Source organism: Schistocerca cancellata, chromosome 3 (assembly GCF_023864275.1).
Source record: "Schistocerca cancellata isolate TAMUIC-IGC-003103 chromosome 3, iqSchCanc2.1, whole genome shotgun sequence".
In the NCBI taxonomy this organism is placed as follows: Eukaryota; Metazoa; Arthropoda; class Insecta; order Orthoptera; family Acrididae; genus Schistocerca; species Schistocerca cancellata.
In genome coordinates, this window is record NC_064628.1 from 731,753,103 (window position 1) to 731,778,687 (window position 25,585).

Genomic DNA, 25,585 nt, shown 5'->3' on the forward strand with positions numbered 1-25,585 from the left:
TTCCTGTGCTAACCTCTTCATCTCAGAGTAGCACTTGCAACCTACGTCCTCAGTTATTTGCTTGACGTATTCCAATCTCTGTCTTCCTCTACAGTACAGCTCCCTCTAGTACCATGGAAGTCATTCCCTCATGTCTTAGCAGATGTCCTGTCATCCTGTCCCTTCTCCTTATCAGTGTTTTCCACATATTCCTTTCCTCTCCGATTCTGCGTAGAACCTCCTCATTCCTCACCTTATCAGTCCACCTAATTTTCAACATTCGTCTTTAGCACCACATCTCAAATGCTTCGATTCTCTTCTGTTCCGGTTTTCTCACAGTCCATGTTTCACTATCATACAATGCTGTACTCAAGACGTACATCCTCAGAAATTTCTTCCTCAAATTAAGGACGGGATTTGATATTAGTAGACTTCTCTTGGCCAGAGATGCCTTTTTTGCCGTAGCGAGTCTGCTTTTGATGTCCTCCTTGCTCCGTCCGTAATTGGTTATTTTACTGCCTAGGTAGCAGAATTTCTTAACTTCATTGACTTCGTGACCATCAATCCTGATGTTAATTTTCTCGCTGTTCTCATTTCTACTACTTGTCACTACCTTCGTCTTTCTCCGATTGACTCTCAAACCATACTGTGTACTCATTAGACTGTTCTTTCTGTTCAGCAGATCATTTAATTCTTCTTCAGGATAGCAATGTCATCAGCCAATCGTATCATTGATGTCCTTTCGCCTCGTATTTTAATTCCACTACTGAACCTGTCTTTTATTTCCATCATCGCTTCCTCGATGTACAGATTGAAGAGTAGGGGCGAAAGGCTACAGCCTTGTCTTACACCCTTATCCCTACCTTTTTCAGAATCTCTAACAGCTTACACCATTTTATATTGTCGAACGCTTTTTCCAGGTCGTCAATCCTATGAAAGTGTCTTGATTTTTCTTTAGCCTTGCTTCCATTATTAGCCGTAACGTCAGAATTGCCTCTCTCGTCCCTTTACCTTTCCTAAAGCCAAACTGATCGTCACCTAGCGCATTCTCAATTTTCTTTTCCATTCTTCTGTATATTATTCATGTAAGCAGCTTCAATGCATGAGCTGTTAAGCTGATTGTGCGATAATTCTCGCACTTCTCAGCTCTTGCCGTCTTCGGAATTGTGTGGATGATGCTTTTCCGAAAGTCAGATGGTATACCGCCAGGCTCATATATTCTACACACCAACGTGAATAGTCGTTTTGTTGCCACTTCCCCCAATGATTTTAGAAATTCTGATGAAATGTTATCTATTCCTTCTGCCTTATTTGACCGTTAGTCCTCCAAAGCTCTTTTAAATTCCGATTCTAATACTGGTTCCCCTATCTCTTCTAAATCGACTCCTGTTTCTTCTTCTATCACATCAGACAAATCTTCACCCTCATAGAGGCTTTCTATATATTCTTTCCACCTATCTGCTCTCTCCTCTGCATTTAACAGTGGAATTTCCGTTGCACTCTTAATGTTACCACCGTTGCTTTTAATGTCACCAAATGTTGTTTTGACTTTCCTGTATGCTTAGTCTGTCCTTCCGACAATCATATCTTTTTCGATGTCTTCACATTTTTCCCGCAGCCATTTCGTCTTAGCTTCCCTGTACTTCCTATTTATTTCATTCCTCAGCGACTTGTATTTCCGTATTCCTGATTTTCCCGGAACATGTTTGTACTTCCTCCTTTCATCAATCAACTGAAGTATTTCTTCTGTTACCCATGGTTTCTTCGCCGCTACTTTCTTTGTACCTATGTTTTCCTTCCCAACTTCTGTGATGGCCCTTTGTAGGGTTGTCCATTCCTCTTCAACGGTACTGCCTACTGCGCTATTCCTTATTACTGTATCTATAGCGTTAGAGAACTTCAAACGTATCTCGTCATTCCTTAGTACTTCCGTATCCCACTTCTTTGCGTATTGATTCTTCCGGACTAATGTCTTGAACTTCAGCCTACTACTCTACATCACTACTATATTGTGATCTGAGTCTATATCTGCTCCTGGGTACGCCTTACAATCCAGTATCTGATTTCGGAATCTCTGTCTGATCACGATGTAATCTAATTGAAATCTTCCCGTATCTCCCTGCCTTTTCCAAGTATACCTCCTCCTCTTGTGATTCTTGAACAGGGTATTCGCTATTACTAGCTGAAACTTGTTACAGAACTCAGTTAGTCTTTCTCCTCTTTCATTCCTTGTCCCAGGCCCATATTCTCCTGTAACCTTTTCTTCTACTCCTTCCCGTACAACTGCATTCCAGTCGCCCATGACCATTAGATTTTCGTCCCCCTTTAAATACTGCATTACCCTTTCAATATCCTCATACACTTTCTCTATCTGTTCATCTTCAGCTTGCGACGTCGGCATGTATACCTGAACTATCGTTGTCGGTGTTGGTCTGCTGTCGATTCTGATTAGAACAACCCGGTCACTGAACTGTTCACAGTAACACACCCTCTGCCCTACCTCCCTATTCATAACGAATCCTACACCTGTTATGCCATTTTCTGCTGCTGTTGATATTATCCGATACACATCTGACCAGAAATCCTTGTCTTCCTGCCACTTCACTTCACTGACCCCTACTATATCTAGATTGAGCCTTTGCATTTCCCTTTTCAGATTTTCTAGATTCCCTACCACGTTCAAGCTTCTGACATTCCACGCCCCGACTCGTAGAACGTTATCCTTTCGTTGATTATTCAATCTTTTTCTCATGGTAACCTCCCCCTTGGCAGTCCCCTCCCAGAGATCCGAATGGGGGACTATTCCGGAATCTTTTGCCAATGGAGAGATCATCATGACACTTCTTCAAATACAGGCCACATGTCCTGTGGATACACGTTATGTGTCTTTAATGCAGTGGTTTCCATTGCGTTCTGCATCCTCATGTCGTTGATCATTACTGATTCTTCCGCCTTTAGGGGCAATTTCCCACCCCTAGGACAAGAGAGTGCCCCGAACCTCTATCTGCTCCTCCGCCCTCTTTGACAAGGCCGTTGGCAGAATGAGGCTGACTTCTTATGCCGGGAGTCTTCGGCCGCCAATGCTGATTATTTATCAAAATTTAGGGAGTGGCGGGGATCGAACCCGGGACCGAAGACGTTTTGATTATGAATCAAAGACGCTACCCCTAGACCAATGGTACTACCCAGCTGATTTCTGCTTGTGGCTATAACAGATCGAAAACATTTCTTAAAAAATGCATGGAAAAATGGAAATGAAGTCCCATGCTTCTTTACAGAGCGTAGGGGAACGATGCGGGAGACCCGCACCGCCTTACTAGGCAAGGTCCTAAAGGAGGTGGTTTGCCGTTGCCTTCCTCCGACCGCAATGATGATGATGAAGACGACACAACAACACCCAGTCATCTCGAGGCAGGAAAAATTTCTGACCCCGCCGGGAATCGAACCCGGGACCCCGTGCTTGGGAAGCGAAAGCGCTAACGCGAGACCACGAGGGGCGGACAAAAATGCATGTGAAGTCCAAATCTTGTGGCGATCTATACTGAAATTATTGAGCTGCCCACTTATATTGAGAAATTAATTTACTCATTTCCGTATTACATAACACAACCAGATATTGGCCTGAACGAGTACTTATAGCGACTGTGGTCAGAGTTGTTGCATATTATGCTTCTAAACTATCATTCCAACGAAAAAACTTTTTTTTTTTTGCTATGGGAGAAAATTCTACATATTTCGGCATTACGTTGCTTATTATCTGTGATTAAATATTCGACCAAATTATTTCTCTATCTCTTATAAGAATTTGTTTCAAGCATTAATTGCTAGTTGTCGTTTTTAGCTGATACCGGTATGTTTCATACATCCTGAAATTTTGTAAGCCCAATAACAAGTGGCATCCGAGGGTTCTACAACGAGCAGAAGTGAGCTTGAAACTACAAGCAGGTATCTATAGGTATATCAAAGGTATTCGTAGTTTCGAATATGGACGGCCATCAGCTCTGTAATGGAATGACAGCATTGAAAATCTGTGACGACCCAGTACTCGAACTCCGATTCCCGCTTACTGCGTTACTGTTAGGCTATCCGCGTGTGACTCACGGCCAGATAAACACTTCCATATGTCATCAACCATGTGTCTATAACTTGCGCTCATACATTTCTTACATGTATTTCCGTAAAGGGGAGACATTTTAGTTGACAGTCACTTACCCAGCGTTGACGGATAAATAAGTACGATGCAGATATCATAGATATCTATAGACATCGGAGCAGCAAAAACAAGCTAATAGGTATATTGAAATTATAAGCTTTGTATCGCAAATCACTATTATCACTTCATCTACCTCTACATGTATATCGTAAGAGACGGAAAAGAGCCACCGTGGTACAACAACCGAGTTAGAAAACTGCTACGCAAGCAAAGGGAACTTCACAGGAAACAAAAACATAGCCAGAGCCTTGAAGAAAAACAAAAATTACGCGAAGCGAAATGTAGTGTGAGAAAGGCTATACGAGAGGCATTAAATGAATTCGAAAGTAAATCTCTGTGTACTGACTTGACAGAAAATCCTAAGAAATGTTGGTCTTATGTCAGAGCAGTAGGTGGATCAAACAAAATGTCCAGACACTCTGTGACCATAATGGTACTGAAACAGGGGATGACAGACTAAAGGCCGAAATACTAAATGTTTTTTTCCAAAGGTTTCACAGACGAATACTGCACTGTAGTTCCTTCTCTAGAGTGTCGCACAGATGACAAAATGGTAGATATCGAAATATACGACAGAGGGATAGAGAAACAATTAAAATCGCTCAAAAAAGGAAAGGCCGCTGGACCTGATGGGATACCAGTTCGATTTTACACAGAGTACGCGAAGGAACTTGCTCCCCTTCTTGCAGAAGAGCGTAGCGTTCCAAAAGATTGGAAAACATCACAGGTCATCTCCGTTTACAAGAAGGGACGTCAAACAGATGTGCAGAACTATAGACCTACATTTCTAACGTCGATCAGTTGTAGAATTTTGGAACATGTATTATGTTCGAGTATAATGACTTTTCTAGAGACTAGAAATCTACTCTGTAGGAATCAGCATGGGTTTTGAAAAAGACGATCGTGTGAAACCCAGCTTGCACTATTCGTCCACGAGACTCAGAGGGCCATACACACGGGTTCCTAGGTAAATGACATGTTTCTCGACTTCCGCAAGGCGTTCGATACAGTTCCCCACAGTCGTTTAATGAAAAAAGTAGTAGCATATGGACTATCAGACCAATTGAGTCATTGGATTGAAGAGTTCCTAGATAACAGAACTCAGCATGTCGTTCTCCTTCCGAAGAAAGAGTGATTTCAGGTGTGCCGCAGGGGAGTGTCGTAGGACCGTTGCTATTCACAATATATACTAATGACCTCGTGGATAACATCAGAAGTTCAATGAGACTTTTTGAGGATGATGCAGCAGTGTACATAGAGGTTGTAACAATGGAAATTGCAGGAGGATCTGCAACGAATTGACGTGTGGTGCAGGGAATGGCAACTGAATCTCTATGTAGACAAGTGTAATATAGTGCGGATACATAGAAGGAAAGATCCTTTATCATTTAGCTGCAATGTAACAGGTCAGCAACTGGAAGCAGTTAATTCCATAAATTATCAGGGAGTAGGTACTAGCAGTGATCTAAAATGGAATGACCATATAAAATTAATCGTCGGTAAAGGAGATGCCACACTGAGATGAATTGGAAGAATCCTAAGGAAATGCAGTCCGAAAACAAATAGAGTAGGTTACAGTACAGGGCTATTACAAATGATTGAAGCGATTTCATAAATTCTCTGTAGCTCCAATCATTGACATATGGTCACGACACACTACAGATACGTAGAAAAACTCATAAAGCTTTGTTCGGCTGAAGCCTCACTTCAGGTTTCTGCCGCCAGAGCGCTCGAGAGCGCAGTGAGACAAAATGGCGACAGGAGCCGAGAAAGCGTATGTCGTGCTTGAAATGCACTCACATCAGTCAGTCATAACAGTGCAACGACACTTCAGGACGAAGTTCTACAAAGATCCACCAACTGCCAACTCCATTCGGCGATGGTATGCGCTGTTTAAAGCTTCTGGATGCCTCTGTAAAGGGAAATCATTGGGTCGGCCTGCAGTGAGTGAAGAAAGGGTTGAACGCGTGCGGGCAAGTTTCACGCGTAGCCCGCGGAAGTCGACGAATAAAGCAAGCAGGGAGCTAAACGTACCACAGCCGACGGGTTAGAAAATCTTACGGAAAAGGCTAAAGCAGAAGCCTTACCGTTTACAATTGCTACAAGCCCTGACACCCGATGACAAAGTCAAACGCTTTGAATTTTCGGCGCCGTTGCAACAGCTCATGGAGGAGGATGCGTTCAGTGCGAAACTTGGTTTCAGTGATGAAGCAACATTTTTTCTTAATGGCGAAGTGAACAGACACAATGTGCGAATCTGGGAGGTAGAGAATCCTCACGCATTCGTGCAGCAAATTCGCAATTCACCAAAAGTTAACGTGTTTTGTGCAATCTCACGGTTTAAAGTTTACGGCCCCTTTTTCTTCTGCGGAAAAAACGTTACAGGACACGTGTGTCAGGACATGCTGTACACATGTTCGCCGACTGCTTGAATACTGTTCACCGGTGTGGGATCCGTACCAGATAGTGTTGATAGAAAAGATAGAGAAGATCCAACGTAGAGCAGCGCGCTTCGTTGCAGCATCATTTAGCAATCGCGAAAGCTTTACGGAGATGGTAAACTCAGGTGGAAGACTCTGCAAGAGAGACGCTTTTGTTGAAGATTCGAGAACGTACCTCCACCGAGATGTCAAGCAGCATATTGCTCCCTGCTACGTATATCTCGCGAAGAGACCATGAGGATAAAATCAGAGAGATTAGAGTAGACAGATGCATACCGACATTCTTTCTTTCCACGAACAATATGAGACTGGAATAGAAGGGAGAACCGATAGAGGTACTCAAGATACACTCCGCCACACACCGTCGAGTGGCTTACGGATTGTAGACATAGATGTAGATGTAGATATATGTCTGTGTAACGCGGAGGGAACTTCTAGCCAACATTAATTTTCCTTCGACCACATTCCTCAAGTACAAGTTTTAATTTTGTTTTATACAGCACAATGTCTGTACGTCTTTTCTAGGTATTTGTGAAACACACTACAGCCACAGGAAACGAATGCTTTAGTTCACATTATTTGTTACGTTCGTTAAATTTATCCAGGTGATCTGCATCAGAATGTAACAGGGACGTATACTAGTTATAATATTTATATTTACAAGATACGAACATTTAAGAAAGCCTTACACTGCCATATTAACAACCGTCTACGTCTTAGCTTTCGTGCACATTACAGAAGGTTCAGAAGCATATGGCTTTAAGCCAAGCCTCGTGATACAATAGTAACGATTGCATATTCCTATTCAACACAATTCCATAGAGTGAAACTGAAGTGTACCAGCTACATATCAAAATTGTTCACAACCAAACATACTTGAAGGCATACTCAAAGAAATTGAAATGTACTGAAGTCTTCAAATGCTGGTAAACTCACTGAGACTGCCCTTTGCCGCATTAGCATTGTTATTGTAGCCGTTTAGAGACTGGTACAACCGGTTTCGTACCATGCCAGTATATCCCCAGGCGTATTTATGGTCTCATGTCCCATGTTATCTACACTGATTAATGGGTGTTCAAAGGTGCATTGAGGAGCACTGTTGACGCAGAGCTTGATAAAGTTAATTGTCACTGATAGCGTGCGTGCGTAGAGCGCCAGACGTCCAAGTGGTAACGTGAAACTGTTTGGTCTGTTGAATAATTGAACACAGAATAAATCAGAGAATGCAACGGTGCTTCCCGTTCCCAAGTACGTAGCGAAAAGTGACCTGGGCTCAATGTAAAAACGACCGCTATACATTTCGTCACGTGTGGGGTCTGACCCTCCTAGAAATTTCTGAGTGCCAGAACCGTTTTACATCTCTACCGTAGACTGTCGAATTCTTGATGTAAGACGGCCTTTATTGAATCATGTGTTACATTACACTAGTGGGTCAGTTAACACAGGAGAAATTATCAAATGCTTGCGGTACCAATATAAACCGAGTTAAAAGTTGAATAACTTCTTTGACATCGTTAAAACTTTGCGTATTGTAATTACTGTTACACATTTTGGTTTTATTTTGGTATATGTTTGTCGTATTTAGAAGGTTTTTAGTGCCACGTGGGCACGTAGTTCACACACACACACACACACACACACACACACACACACACAACACACACACACACACACACACACCGGTCTCGGTACATTGTACACAATATTTCTGTACAGAGTCTCACACATCACAGACTGTAGTCAAGATTGAATTTTGTTACGTATTATACACGGCAGCGCCGTAGAAACTGATATAGGGATGCGTACTCAAATACAGGGACATGTAAACTTGAACAGTACGGCGCTGCGGTCGGCAAAAACAGTAGTTTGATCAGTTACTGCTACTAAAATGACAGGTTATAAAGATTTAAGTGGGCTTGAACGTTATGTTATGGTCCGCGCACGAGGAAAGGGACAAAGCATCTCCGACGTAGCGATGAAATGAGAATTTCCTGTATGACCATCTCGCGATTGTACCGTGAATATCAAGTATCTGGTAAAATATCAAATCTCCGACATAGCTGCGACCGGAAAAAGTTCATGCAAGAACGGGACCAACGACGACTGAAGAGAATCGCTCAACGTGACAGAAGCGCAACCCTTCAGCAAATTGCTGCAGAATTGAGTGTTGGGCCATCAGCAAGAGTCAATGTGCGAACCATTCAACGAAACATCATCATATGGGCTTTCGGAGCTGAAGGCCCATTCGTGTACCCTTGATGACTGCAAGAAACAAAACTTTACACATCACCTCGGCCCATCAACACCGACATTGGACTGTAGATGACTGGAAACATCCTTCCTGATCGGACGAGAGTCATTTCAAATCGCATCGAGCGGATGGACGTGTACGGGCCTGGAGACAACTTGATGAAACAATGAACTTTGCATGTCAGCAGGGGACTGTTCAGGCTGGTGGAGGCTCTGTAATAGTATGGGGCGTCTGCAGGTGGAATGATGTGTGACTCCTAATAGGTCTACATAGACAAGTTCCTAAGCAACCTATCTGATTACGTGCATCCAATCATATCCGACGTGCATTCCGGAAGACTAGGGCAATTCCAGCGGGACAATACGACACCCCACACGTCCTGAACACATACACAATAGCTACAGAGTAGCTGCAGGAACACACTTTTGCGTTTAAACATTGACGCTGGTTACCATACTTCACAGACTTGAGCATTATTCAGCATATATGGGATGTTACGCGCCATGCTGTTGAAAAGAGATCTCCACCGCCTCGAACTCTTAAGGATTTATAGACATCTCTGTCCCATTCTCGGTGTCAGTTCCCTCCAGCAGTACTCCAGACATAGTCGTGTCAATGCCACGTCGTGTTGCTACACTTCTGCGTGTTCGCGGGGGAACTACACAATATTAGGCAGGCCTACCAGTTTCTTTGCCTCTTCAGTGTATAACTGCTGCTTGTATGACATGTTACGTGTAGCATGTGGTATGTAATATTATACATGCAGATATTCGACATGTATGCATGGGAAAGAGTTTCTGGTTCCATGTAGTACTAAATAATTTTTAGATTAGGAACACAACTCCTCGACACATCTTTTGGTACATGGATCTTTCAATAAGTGCGGCAACACTATTTTTTCTCGGCCAGTCCCTGTTGAATAAACGCAAATTTTTTTTCGGAGCACCATGGAATGTTCCCGCTTCAGCCCTCAAAGTTACACTAAGATCCAATTTGTGGCGGCTTTCAAATTGGGGTATGTAACTGAGGTGTATTCCAAGGCGACAACTGTAATTAAGCTTCTTTTGGAGAAAACTAGAGCATTGCATGTATTCATAGGCCCTTCCAGAAAATCTACGAAGATCTGGCAGTGATGAAAAGCACGATTAATCGTTAAGCGAATTGTTTGTCATCATCTCAGCAAGGCAGCACAAACTTGTCTGGTCTCCGGCGTGCCGGCTAGCATCTTTTAAGAAGAAAACTTTTTCAGCCATTCTCTCCGCGGTTAAGTCTTGACGACGAGGTTCTGGGACTCTGAAAGGGGTTATTATTTTTGTTTGAAGTCTTCCCTCACGATGCAACGCTCAAATCGGATGGGTACAGCGATACCCGCAGCAAACTGAAGAACCGACCTGAGCGTGTTCGTCGCCACATGAATGCAAACGAACTTCTCTTTCTCCGTGACAACGCCAGGCCTCATATAAGTGGAGCTAATAATGCTTCGCTGTTCTTCCTCATCGACCCTCCAGCTCGAATCTCGCGGCTTCCGACTTGCGTGTGGTTGGCCCAATGAGGGATGAACTACGCGGGAAGCAGTACGTTGATGATGGGGTTGTTATTAATGCAGCAAGTGTGGTATCATGCAGTAAGTTGGCATAAGGCCGTCACATGGAACAGAGATTATGTTGGAAAATATCGTTTGGTAGCCAGAAACGCGGGTAATAATATGGTGTATTCGAATCCTGCAAAAAACCGTTATGTTTTCAGAAAAAGGATATGTTGGATTACTTATCGAACACCCCTCGTAGTAAAAGAATCCGTTAACTATCCAAAACGTTGAAGTATCGATAGTTTATTCTTTGGTTCGACGGTCTTTTGCCCTATAATATGGTCATTCCGTAGCCACGAGTTTCGTTTTGGACACATAAGGTGCTTAACTTTCTATTTCTTCGCCTGAATGCCATATCGTCTGACATCACAGAACCGAAATATTAACTGAATTTTAGACTTAGGCTCTATCAGAATGGATAGGCTACTGGACCACAGGCTGATGGATGAGGTATGGAAAAGAAAAAGTGGACGTTTAATTTGAAGGAACCGAGTCAAAGTATTTTGGAAAGTACTAATCCAGGGTCAGTGCAAGATAAGTGGAAATGCAGAGCATAAAACAAAAGTTAAAGTCTACTAGCAAAGAGGTGAAGAGCGAACCTTACTGAATTATACTCAATTAAGCGGTAAGTTAATCCGGTAATAGGATAAATGGACTGTCTAACATTGCAGGGAAACTTGCTTTTATCGGGGGATGTCGCAATCGCTTTAAGTTCTTGATTGATGAACTAGGCAAGTGACAAATGATTTTTAAACTTTAAGGGAAGAGTGTAAGGGGAATGAAACAGATTGGTCAGAAAAACTCGAGGAGGAGTTTACATAAATCCAGGCACCAGTTTCAAGTCAGGCTGTTTTGCTACTGGTTATACAAAAGCATTTCTCAGAGATTATGGACAGTATTGAAAAGGATGGTCAGACATTAAGGCAGAAGTTAAGCGAAAATGTAAGGATAATGGCGGTGGTCGTTACAATCGTGAGTAATTAACGTGTTTTGATTACGATCATTTCCTATCTCTCAAAAAGATTCAAGTATTTAGAAATTCAACAAAAGGTATCCGTCCTCAGACTTGATTGGATAAATCTGAACTTTGATCTTCTCACAACGAGGCTTTGTAGATATAAACCTGAATTTGTGTGTTGTTAGTTAGATGGTGAAATGCAATGCAGATGTGTGCCTGAGTTCATACTTGTGAAACATGTGAAGAACTTCGTCGTCTGCTTATGCCACCATACTGGTTTGAAGTAGAATAAGACGAAGAAAAGCACAGTTGAATAATCATGAAAAATTTCATCAAATCTGGTTCTACAAATCCTGCTCACCTTTTGGGGTGTATGATATTGAGAAAACGGTTCTAAATGTTCAGATGCTCAAATGTGTATGAATTCATAAGGAACAAAACTGCTTAGGTCATCAGTCCATAAACTTACACACTACTTAAACTAACATATGCTAAGAACAACACACACACATCCATGCGCGAGGAAGGGCTCGAACTTCCGGACGGAGGGGCCGCGCAGTCCATGACATGGCGCCTCAAACCGCACGGCCACTCTGGGCGGCAAAGCGCTTCTGCTACAATTCCTAAAGTACTGCTGAACTGATCCTCATTTGTGTATGAAATTTCCCTCATGTAGCTGCATCACACCATTTCTTCCAGACGGCGTAAAAATTAACTCGAAGAGATCCAAAGCTTATTACAGGAGTTACGTTATGAGAGTTGACGTGACGGTGGTCATGGTCAGAATGGTAATCAGTTTCTGTTCTTTAATCCGGGGTCATAGGGATACGGAATGTATGAGTGTGGAGAACCTGATGTGAGTGAGTGTCGACTTGGAAATATAGATGGAGTTACCAGAAAGAACAAACAGAGAACAGTGTGATGTATGCGGTATTTATAAAGTTATCAAATAGATTTTGAAGTGAGACTCACCTCGGAATGGTAAAATTCTTCCATTCCTCCAGCGACATGTTGGCATGTTCTATGCCAGGAACATGGCACCAGTGATCAGGCGTCTGCATTGCGAGAAAGAAAACATTTACACTCATCATATTGAAACATGGGCCGAAGCAATTGAAGACTATGTTGAGCCTCGTCTGAAATTTTCCTCTGGACCCGATGGAGTCCAGCACTTCCTCAAACGCTAGCGCGACTTTTGGGTTTCTTCTGTTCCTTGAAATTTCCTCGTTTTCCTGAAAGCAAACAGCACATCTATAGACTAACGATAATGTATTTGTATGTGTTTATTACTTAAATATTTGTCAGCCTAATACTGTGTAAACATATCTTCTCATATATTACAAATGGCTTATGACACAGAAGTTTACCTCTCTCTCTTTTCCTAGCCGTAGAAAGGCGCAAGTTCGTAGCGATTGTTTTAAAAAGGAACCGTTATTCCAGTCCCAACAATGAAACTGACTTGTGTTACGAATACAAAATAACTTTCCTCCTACGTTCCAATCTCATACTCGTTATAATAAATATGCTAAAACTAACCTTCATCATTTGTCTCGCAGATCGGCCAGTACTGTGCAAATTGTTACATGAAGTCACATAAATCTAAGATCTATTTCAATATCTGCAGTGGCATGTATTTTATTGCGGTTGACAATGTTCCGATTCACTTTATTTTTCTGTTGGTTCAGGTGCAATGCTGACCTATTACGTATAATACGTAAATAAATTCGGAATCAATGTATTTATCAAGAATCGCAACTCAGTCTTCCGATTTAATCGTCTCGTCTTAGAAATTATCTTTTAGCATTGGAACTCCAGACTTTTGAGTCAAACTTTAATCTCCATGTACTTTACTTTCAGTGGAGGCCCTATTTGTGCTTCCACAGTATTCAACATGTCAGTATTCAAATAACGACACACGGAGACCAGTTTTCATCTTATTTTGAACAGCAGTTAAGCATTGACGATCCCACTAATTCTCAATGTTAAGGAACGCAAACAGGCACGCAATGATTTCGCTCATCATGCATTATATTCTACATGTAACACACATAGCTAAATGTAGAAAGTAATCCAAAGATATTGTATCCCGGAACATGTATTTCCTGATATGCTTATCTATTAAATTCATTCTACGTAGCAACTGTCGTCTCGTAATTTACTGTTCATAAAATGATTGTCAAAAAAGTGAAGCACTCACAAGATATTGCAAGATGTCAATGTAACACGCCATCTACCCATATGTGACTTATTAGGGCTGCAATATTTTTTGCCAATGAAACGCCCACCACAAAGAATTAGTATCATTAGTGCTGTTACCTGGCTACTTAGGGGTCTGAATAGCGTCCGTACAATCGTGGTACCCGTCCGAGGGTCAGTCGACGTGATATCAGATACAAGTTACAATAACTGGGGGCCAGCGTAGATGAGAAGAGGATTCAGTGGCCTTGAGAGACCCTTACCCTACGGATCACTGCACGCCGCATCGTAAGAGACTTTGATTTTTGACAGCAAGGACGTAGTGTATGAAAAACTGGCACTGTTCCTGCCCAGCTGACATTGTAAAAACGGGGCTTCCAGAAGCTAAAAATTTACAGCAATCCGTCAACTCCCAAGTAGTTTCCCACATACCTCCTTCCTCTCTCCTAACACCCACCAATTCTAAAGTAAAAAGTGTTGTACACTGTAGCACCAAACAAACTGGTATAGGGATGCGTATTCAAATACTGAGGTATGTAACCAGGCAGAATACGGCGCTGCGATCTGAAAAAAGCATACGTATCTAAGATAAAAAGTGTCTGGCGCAGTTTTTTTAGATCGCTTACTGTTGCTACAATGGCAGGTTATCAAGTTTTAAATGGGTTTGAATGTGGTGTTATAGTCGGTGTACGAGCGAAGGGATACAGCATTTCCGAGGTAGCAATGAAGTGTAACGAGAATAACTGGAATCAGGGTTAAACATCAAATCTCCGACATCGCTGCAGCCGGAAAAAGATCCAGCCAGAACGGAACCAACGACGAGTGAAGAGAATCGTTCAACAAGACAGAAGTGGTATCCTTCCGTAAATTGCTGCAGATTTCAATGCTGGCCATCAAAAAGTGTCAGCGTGCGAACCATTCAACGAAACATCATTCATTTTGGCTTTCGGAACCAAAGGCTCAATTGTGTACCATTCATGACTGCACGATACAATAGTTTACACCTCGCCTAGGCCCGTCAGCACCAACATTTGACTGATGATGAGTGAAAACATGTACCCAGTCCGACGAGTCTCGCTTCAAACTGTATCCAGCTGATGGACGTGTACGGGTTTGGAGGCACCCTTATGAATGCATTAACTCTGCATGTCAGCAGGAGACCGTTCAAGTTGTTGAAGATTGCATAATGGTGTGGGCCGTGTGAAATTGGAATGCACGATACGTCTAGATATACTACTGGCCATTAAAATTGCTACACCACGAAGATGACGTGATACAGACGTAAAAATTAACCGACAGGAAGAAGATGCTGTGATATGCAAATTATTAGCTTTTCAGAGCACTCACTCAAGGATGGCGCCGGTTACGACACCTACAACGTTCTGACATGAGGAAAGATTCCAACCGATTTCTCATACACAAACAGCAGTTGACCGGCGTTGCCTGGTGAAACGTTGTTATGAGGAGAAATGCGTACCGTTTCATTTCCGACTTTGATAAAGATCGGATAGTAGCCTATCGCGATTGCGGTTTTTTCGTATCGCGACAATGCTCGCGCTAGTCGAGTCCAATGACTGTTAGCAGAATATGGAATTGGTGCGTTCAGAAGGGTAATACGGAACGCCGTGCTGGATCCCAACGGCCTTGTATCACTAGCAGTCGAGATGACAAGCATCTTACCCCCATGGATGTAACGGATCGTGCAGGCATGTCTCGATCCCTGAGGCAACAGATGGGGACGTTTGCAAGACAACAACCATTTGCACGAACAGTTCGACGACGTCTGCAGCAGCATGGACTATCAGCTCGGAGATCATGGCTGCGGTTACCCTTGACGCTGCATCACAGACAGGAGCGCCTGCGATGGTGTACTCAACCTGGGTGCACGAATGGCAAAACGTCATTTTTTAGGATGAAGCAAGGTTCTGTTTACAACATCATGATGGTCGCATCGGTGTTTGGCAACATCGCGGTGGACGTTACATTCCAGATGTCTTACGACCCGTGGCTCTACCCTTAATTCTATCCATGCGGAACCCTACATTTCAGCAGGATAATGCACGACCGCATGTTGCAGGTCCTGCACGGGCCTTTCTGAATACAGAAAATGTTCGACTGCTGCCCTGGCCAGCACATTCTCCAGATCTCTTACCAATTGAAAATGTCTGGTCAATGGTGGCCGAGCAACTGGCTCGTCACAATACGCCAGTCACTACTCTTGGTGAACTGAGGTATCGTGTTGAAGCTGCATGGGCAGCTGTACCTGTACACGCCATCCAAGCTCTTTTAGACTCAATGCCCAGGGGTAGCAAAGCCGTTATTACGGCCAGAGGTGGTTGTTCTGGGTACTGATTTCTCAGGTTCTATGCACCCAAACTGCTTGGAAATATAATTATTTGTCAGTTCCAGTACAGTATATTTGTCCAATGAATACCCGTTTATTATCAGCATTTCTTCTTGGTGTAGCAATTTTAATGGCCAGTAGTGTACTACTCTGACAGGTTACCCATATGTAAGCATTCTGTCTGATCACCTGCCTCTTTTCATATCCATTGTGCATTCCAACAGACTTGTGCAATTTCATCAATACAGTGCGACACTCCACACGTCCAGAATTGGTACAGACGAGCTGCTGGATCACTATTATGCTTTTATACACTTCCGCTTGGCACAAAACGTACCAGACAGGAACATTATTGAGCATATGTGGGATGCCTTCCAACGTGCTGCTCGCAAAAGATCTCTCCACCCCCTGGTACTGTTACGGATTTATGGACAGTTCTGCAGGAATCATGGTATCAGTTCCGCCCGACACTACTTGAGACGTTTGTCGAGTTCTTGCCACGTCGTGCTGCTGCACTTCCTCGTGCTCGCGGAGGCTCTACTCGATATTACACAGGTGTACCAGTTTCTTTGGCTTTTCAGTATATAAGTGATGTTGGCAGTCTGGTGACCCGTTGGTGATATGATGAAGCACCCATTTATCAACTAATTAGTCTTTTCCACGTGGATGGCCACTACAAGAAGGATGATTTGTTTTAGTATTTTAACTTTTCATGCATTTTATAGAATGTGGCAGTGGTACACTGAGAAGGAATTTAATGAAGCGGAACCTATTTATTGCTACATGCAGAGGCATTAATTCTCGTGATGTCCTATTGAGAATACATATACACAAGACTAACTAACGATCGTGGACTTGGCTTGATGGTCGTTTCTTCCTTGCGACAACCAGTTACAGATACATGACCAAGGACTTACCCCGTGCATACGACTGCAGTTGGTGATAACTTTAACTTGTGCACTGTCAACTGGAAGAACTACGCGTACCTCATCTGCATAGATTCGTGTCTATCAGCTGCCTTGAACGACGTTTCCAAGAACCCATCAGTGCAAGAAATGTTCTACATAAACTTACCAGTTATAAACAGAGCCGTCTTTTTTTAGAATATCGCTAAAGACAGCGGTATCAGTGACGATGATGCTTACACAGAAAAAAAAATACAAAAAGCAGAAAGCTGATGAAAATTTATTAGCAATCTGTTTTACATAAAAGGATCATTAGTTTCAGATTTGCTTAAACTAGAAAGACGTTGTCTCGCGCAGCGGATAAGTGCGTTACATGCCACCTAATGAAATACCGAGAAAAACCACATTGATTCACTGGTACGATTCGTACAATGTTTTGAAAACGGGGGCTTCTATACTATTACTACAACAAATATTGCATGGATGCTGACAGAGAAAAGTTTATAGCACCTCATGCATCTGTAAAATGGGTCAGACACAAAATCTACGCCAGCCAGAGTGGCCGAGCGGTTCTAGGCGCTACAGTCTGGAACCGCGCGCCTGCTACGATCGCAGGTTCGAATCCTGCCTCGGGCATGTGTGTGATGTCCTTAGGTTAATTAGGTTTAAGTAGTTCTACGTTCTAGGGGAATGATGACCTCTGAAGTTAAATCCCATAGTGCTCAGAGCCATTTGAACCATTTGAACAAAATCTACAATAATTTTGACAGACAGGAAATCTTAAGAATTTCAGGTTGTATGTGAAGTTGGTAAATTGGGTTAAACCGTCTCTTTAATCTCACTTGAATCGATGAAACTAAATACAGCTGACAAGGCAAAAGTAAAGTATCAAAATATAGACTCACATAGACTCACAAGTGAGCAACACCGATATCTTCCCACGGCAATGAAAGACAACCAAAACAAATAAAGTGGACAAGGTACAACGCTCTAATGGAATTCTGGTTATATCTTAGACAGAGGACGCCATAGAACTAGCTTCTTTCCTAGTTCATAACTGTCGGGAATCTCTTGTACAGGCAACGGTTACACCGATGAGCAAAAACGTAGTAGGACCTGCTTAATAGCTTGTTCGTCCGTCTTTGTAACGAAATATATCACTGATTCTGCGTACCAGGGATCTGATAGTTCCTTTGTAATTTTGTGGAGGTATGTAATTTTAGATAGCTACGCACGGGTCATATAAATCGCGTAAATAGTGAGCCCGGAAGTGTTCCACAGGATTTGCGTCAGGCTTATTTGGTCACCGAGACATCAAAATTTGTTCACTACAATACTTCTCAAATCACTGTAGCAGGGTTCAGGCTCAGAGACACGGACAATCATACTGCTTAAGATAACATCGCCGCCAGGGAAGATATCAGCTGGTTCACAGCTGTCTGCGTGTCTTCGATTACAACCAGAGGTCCCATTTAAATGCAGCAGAATTTCTCACATAGCATACTACTGCTCTCACAAAGCCATTTTCGAGATACTCGTTCATAGACTCTGAGTAATAATGATCTGCTCTTTATCCAAGTCGCTTATCTCAATGAATTTCCCCATTTGCATCTCACACCTTCCCTAGGGTGATCGACCGTCCGTTTCTGGTCCGCTTACATTCTTTTGTTACTGTGTCATGCAACCGAATCTATATCAGGCAGCATCTAGCGTCGCGGTGTGCAGTGGCCATAATGTTTTGGCTGATCCGTGTTTGTATGGTTGAGAAAGGACATGACACTCCTGAAATATTATCCTGTAGTAGCCCAGATGCATACAATTATAGACCAATATCAATAACGTGCATGTGTTTCAGAATCGCAGAACGTACTCTAAGCCCTAAAAATATTATGCTAGTACAGAAGAAATAGTTTCTCTCAGGAAATCTGTACGGATTCAGAAAAATAAAACCACTCAGCGTGAAACACAGGTTTATTCGTACGCATCTAGCAATCAATTGACTCAGGTAAGCACGTATATTATTACGTTGTCCGAATTTTGTGAAGTTTTCGACAACGTATCAAATCGTTTACTGTCGGACGGTGTGGCCAAGCGATTCTAGGCGCTTCAGTCTGGAACCGCGGGACCGCTACGGTCGCAGGTTCGAATCCTGCCTCGGGCACGGATGTTTGTGAGGTCCTTAGGTTACTTGGGCCTAAGTAGTTCTAAGTTCTAGTGGACTGATGGCCTCAGATGTTAAGTCCCATAGGGCTCACAGCCATTTGAACCATTTGTTTCCAAATCGTTGACTACTAAGAAACATTCGATCATACAAAGTATTTTCGCATGTTTGTGACTGGCTGCAAGAATATTTTCTTAACAGAATACACTACATTTCACTTGACGGAGAATTTTCAATTAAAACTATAGTTACGTATGGTGTACGAAAATGTAGCGTAGTAGGCCGATAGTTTTTTTAAGTATATGATTTATCAGGCAGGAGCGTTATGACCCTAAAACTGTGAAAGTTACCCGTTAAAATGTCAACATTCAAATAGATTTTCGTCCACGAGTTCTGAATCGTAAACGTGTTACATAGGTGTTTCATACTCATTATCGAGTTTTTATGGTGTTACAGTCATTGAGTACTCAGGTTAATACGTGTCAGCTACGTGGGATGAAATAGATTCTATTACAGTGTTAGTTACCTCAGCAACGACATATGGTAAGTATCCAACAGCGCCTATTAATGTTATGTACGACTTAACAATGTTCAAATGTATGATCCAAAATTTTGGGGAACTGCGAATGACTGTATTTGTTCGTTTTTTTATGTTTCATGAAGGGGTAGAGCAGTTAAGCTTAAGGCATCTTCATCCTTCTACGAAAAGCTGACTTTGCCGGACATAGATTTCACTGAACCGATGGCCGCGTCCAAGATATAAATCCTGGAAGCTTCCCATATATGCTGTGACTTACGTTAGTAAAACAATGAAAAACAATGTCAAAAGGTTAAATTAAATTCCGTAGGTTCAGTTCTGAGACAGCCTCGTTTTATCACTCGTGTATACTAATTTAATTAAAGTCTTACACTACGTGGAAGTAATGTGCACATATTGTTCTGAAATAAGACAGTTTGTGTCTTCTGAACAGAAGTTAAAAGGGTTTATGTGTTTAACCATTTTAGATGATTCTGAGCCCAATATATATGTCCAAAGACATGTTCAACGGCCACGGTAGGAAGTGGTTAATTTTTTCTGAATAAAAGTAAAAAGTCTACTACATTGCCAATGGAAAGTGCTGGTTAAACTCTGATTTCGAAATATCATAAGGTATTGATATAAACATTAAAGATTGAAATATTTGAAAATATATGGACAACATAGAGTACGTCGCTGAAAAATTAATAGTTTTCGTATTCAGTAAGTGATTAAAGTGATCACGATGCACGAAGATAAGGAGCAGCATTTAATTAGTAGTGAGTATCTTCGAATGAAGTTGCGGAATTCCAGTGCGAAGACAACTGTCTGAAGCACAGATACCATTCGGTACCCATAGCTGGACTGCTGGAGCGGAAACTAACTTGTCTAAATAACATCATTACCAACATTCCGTTCTGCATACGTATTAAATGTATACGCAGCCAAAATTATACAGACCGTACATCTCGGTGTACTTGGCAAAAAATTCTAACGAAATGTCGTACTATTATGTTTCTGCCGGAGGTGCTGCCGAAACAATCAAGACTCGGTTTGCATGTTTTTTCAGGACCAGTTGTGTATTATTTATTACAATGCTTGTCATCTGTCACGAAACGATGCTGATGAGAAATTTTATTGGGAATGAACCTATGATTTTACGCTTTAAAAGCAATTTAGTCTGTCGAAATATTTCGCCCCTATATTCGTTTTTACTTATGTAAATATAACACATATTTTCAGAAACATGGGCGTAAAAGCACTTCACCAAAGTACACTGTAATTATGGTTGTTCTGTGTCCCAGCCTAGTCAGTCTTCACCAGTGACTTTGGCGCCAAATTTGAATTTTGTTTGCCGGCCGGGGTGGCCGAACGGTCGTAGGCGCTCCAGTCTGTAACCGCGCGACCGCTACAGTCGCAGATTCGAATCCTGCCTCGGGCATGAATGTCTGTGATGTCCTTACGTAGGTTAGGTTTAAGTAGTTCTAAGTTCTAGGGGACTGATGACCTCAGTAGCTAAGCTCCATAGTGCTCAGAGCCAGATGAACCATTTGAATTTTGTTTACATTTTATCTTTGTTTGTGTGTGTGTATTGTGCGTGTGTGTCTGCTTTGTGTACGCTTCTTAGCTTTTTGTGTTGTCTTTTACGTGGTATTCCTTTAGTATGTAAAATGATGAGTCTTTGAAGAGCGTAGTTTGACAGTTATGGCCTGTTTTCCATCTGCTATTGCCTTCTGTATGTGGGAGTTTTCCTCAATGGTCAGTTGGCCCCTTCGGCAGTGGCTGGGCGTTGGTATTCTTAAGTCTCTTTCTGCTATAGCTGGGTAGTGATTGTGAGTTATTAGGTGGTCAGCAAATGTGCTATTGGACCTGTTGCTTTTTATAGCTCTGAGATATTCTGAATATTTGGTTTTCAAGTTTCTGCATGTCTGTCTTATGAATACTGACTGGAAAATGTTGCATGTGAGTTCATATATTCCTGATCTTTTAAATTTATCCATGGGTGTTAATTGCGTTCTGATCTTTATCCAAGTTGTGTACTCTGTCCTGTATCCTATTTGGAGTCCCTGTTTCCTTAATATGTTACCCATTCCACTTTGTTGTTGTAGGTGATTATGTGCGATATCGTTTTGTCTGTATGTTGTTGCTGTGTTGTGTCTTGTGTGGGGTCATTGTTCGTGTTTTCTGTTCACAGAATAGGCAACATATTAAAGAAATACTTTTATCTGCAAACAAGGTAAACACAAGGAGTTGCAAATCTAAATGACAAATAAAATGTGTTTCTCTTAGCACAAAATCAACGAAATACCACTTAATGCACTGTGAATTATTTACGATCAACATTTTCCTCTTTTTCCAATACAACAACGAAGTAAAGCTGAAATTATTTTCCTTTTGTAAAACACTGCGGTAATCGAAATGAAACCCATATTACTTAGTTTCTTTTTACGCCAATACTATTACAAATGTTCAAAATGGCCACGATCGGATTCCAGTCTACGGCGTATCCAGTCTCATCGCCCTCTTTCACAAATATTGACATTGATCTTGAATATACTGGCAACATCTAAAATCCTCTGGGTACGTTCGTCCACATTATTTACTTGCTGAGTGTAAATAAATTCCATCATATGGCCCAAAAGGAAAAATTCATTGGATTTAAATAAAGATTGCGTGCTGGCTTTTGATGTGGACCAAAACGTCCCACCCGTCATCCTGGAAAGTCTATTCAAAAGTCGCTCTACTCTGTGATCATCGTGTTGGAATCACAGAAAATGAATATCTTCTGATAAAGTTGGTAGCAATGCATCCTCTTGCAAAATTCGGTAAATGTTACCAATCCATCGTGCATGTAAAGCAAAAGGCCCAGTAATGTAATAATCGATTATACCACTCCATACATTTACGGAAAATCAGTTCTAAAAATGTGTTGCTACTGCTTGACGCTGATTGCGTGCACTCCACGTGTGCATGTTATGGAAATTAGTTATTTCAGCGCGAGTGAAAGACGCTTCATCTGTTATGAGTATTTTGTTTACAAAATCATCCATCGCACTTTGCAACAAAAGCTGCTGGAAAAATCTCGTAGCGAGTGGAAACTTTGCTCTTCCACCGGTTATACGCATTGAAAGCGGTAAGGCAGCAGACAGTCTTCTTTAAAAGTACTATGAACGGCGGTGTGCGACGAACCCACTGCGGCGGTTGATGGTTCTAGTATTCTGAGTAAGCCGGCCGAAGTGGCCGAGCGGTTCTAGGTGCTACAATCTGGAACCGCGAGACCGCTACGGTCGCAGGTTCGAATCCAGCCTAGGGCATGGATGTGTGTGATGTCCTTAGGTTAGTTAGGTTTACGTTGTTCTAACTTCTAGAGGACTGACGACCACAGTAGTTAAGTCCCATAGTGCTCAGAGCCATTTGAACCATTTTTTATTCTGAGTAGGATCTTCGTGGATGTGGTCCAGAATTCATTCCTCAGCTTTCAAAGCACGTCATTCGTGTTATGGGCCTCAGTCTTCTGCGCGGGATGGTAAAGATCCAGTATTTTTGAATATATCTAAATAAAATGTACTGAAGGGTCAGAGAAACTGGTACACCTGCCTAATGAGAGCACGCAGAAGTGCCGCAACACAATGTAGCATGGACTCCGCTAATGTCTGAAAGGAGCTGACACCATGAATCCAGCAGGGCTGTCCATAAATCGAAAGAGTACGAAGGGGTGGTGATCTCTTCAGAACAGCACAATCCAAGGCATCCAAGGTATACTCAGCAATGTTCATATCTACAAGAGTTTGGTGGCTAGCGAAAGTATTTAAAGTCATAATAGTGTTCCCGCAAGTACTCTGTAGCAATTCTGCACATGTGTGATGTTGCATTGTCCTGCTGAAAGTCCATCGGAATACACAATGGACATGAACCGATGCAGGTGATCAGACAGGAGGCTTACGTATGTGTCACCTGTCAGAGTAGTATCCATACGCATCAAGGGTGCCATGTCACACCAATTTCACATGCCCCACACCATTGCGAAGCCTCCAACAGCCTGAACAGTCCCCTGCTGACATGCAGGTTCCATGGATTCGTGAGGTTATCTTCAGACCATTACACGTCCATCCGCACGATGCAGTTTGAAAAAGACTCGTCCGACCGGGCAACTTGTTTGCACTCTCATCAGCCAAATGCAGGGGCTGACGAGCCCAGGCGAGGTGTAAACCTCTGTGTCGTGCAGTCATCACGGGTACACAATTGAGCCTTTGGCTCCGAAAGCCCATATCAGTGATGTTTTGTTGAATGGTTCGCACGCTAACACTTGTTGATGGCCCAGCACTGAAATCTGCAGCAGTTTGCGGAAGGGTAGCACTTCTGTCTTATTGAACGATTCTCTTCAACCATTGTTGCTTCCGTTCTTGCAGGATCTTTTTCCGGCTGCAGCGATGTCGGAGATTTGATGTTTTACCGGATTCCGTATATTCACGCTACACTCCAGAAGTGGTGGTAGAAGAAAATCCCTACTTCGTCGCTATCTCGGAGATGCTGTGTCCCATCGCTCGTGCGTCGACTATAACACCATGTTCAAACTCACATAAATATTGATAACCTTCCATTTTATCGTAATAGAAAATACATTTCGCATAGAGAATAAAATTTAAAAAGCTATTGTACCCCGTTAGGAAGGAATTATAAAGTAATCGAGAAGAACCAGAAAACTTTGATGAGACATACGTTTGGTGAACTGAAATAACGGTCGATCGTGTAGGAAGTCTTCGTTATGGGAAGTATTCTCTATAAAATTGTACAGCTGCTCTCGCAATACCTTCTGCCTCTCTATAAATGAAATGAATGTCGCATAGTTCATCCATAGTAAAAGTCCTTTGCATCCTAACTTTTATTTGAGTTGCAGCATCGCCTGCACAGGTCACTCGATGACTGTCGACGATCGGCGTATTACAATGACTGGACCTCTGAGGCTGTATTTGCGGAAGTGTTTGCTACTCAAACTTACGATCTCAATACACGAAGTGGTAAGTAACAAGACCTGGTTGGTTAGATATGAGCGACTGTGTTGGCTGAGTGGGGCGGAGTACGTACCCTGTAGTGTCTTGACGGTGTTTAATGCTTTCTTCCAGTCCACTGTCTAGAATGTTTACACAAAGCACGTCTAATCCGTTAGCACAGTCCGGCCTCTACTTGTTAAATACATCGTCCCGAAATGAGCTATATTTGTGCTGGAAAAACGTTACGAAGTGGACAATCGTTCACTACATGTTTAAATCAATTACTTTCGTTGTACCAAGAAAACTTTTTGGCGCCTTATACCATTTGCACCACTTATACAGAGTGAGACACCTAGCGTTACCGCTGGATATATTTCGTAAACCACATCAAATACTGACGAACCGATTCCACAGACCGAACGTGAGGAGAGGGGCTAGTGTAATTCTTTAATACAAACCATACAAAAATGCACGGAAGTATGTTTTTTAACACAAACCTACGTTTTTTTAAATGGAACCACGTTGGTTTTGTTAGCACATCTGAACATATAAACAAATACGTAATCAGTGCCGTTGGTTGCATTGTAAAAGGTTAATTACATCCGGAGATATTGTAACCTAAAGTTGACGCTTGAAACCTCCGACGTTCAAAAAATGGTTCAAATGGCTCTGAACACTATGGGACTCAACATCTTAGGTCATAAGTCCCCTAGAACTTAGAACTACTTAAACCTAACTAACCTAAGGACATCACACACACCCATGCCCGAGGCAGGAGTCGAACCTGCGACCGTAGCAGTCCGGCGGTTCCGGACTGCAGCGCCAGAACCGCTAGACCACCGCGGCTGGCTCTCCGACGTTCAGTTGCGTGTTGTAACAAATACGGGCCACGGTCGGCGAGCAGCATCTGCAGGGACATGTTTACGATGACGGCCGTTTTTACGAGTGTGCCTGTAGTGCACTGTTGTGGTTTGGTCTAGCTGTCGCAGTGTTCGCATGTAGCGCTTGCTGCTGTTGTTATTCTGCATTCGTCTCTGCACG

General features: G+C 42.4%; 1 protein-coding gene across 1 annotated transcript in view; it reads right to left on the reverse strand.

Annotated features, from left to right (window-relative positions):
* The window catches only part of LOC126176543 (solute carrier family 22 member 7-like), a 76,239-nt gene that overhangs the window by 41,832 nt on the left and 8,822 nt on the right, over positions 1-25,585 (reverse strand). The window contains exon 2 of the mRNA XM_049923700.1: positions 12,403-12,662. Coding sequence (XP_049779657.1) covers positions 12,403-12,662 — 260 coding nt within the window. The remainder of the gene's footprint in view (positions 1-12,402; positions 12,663-25,585) is intronic.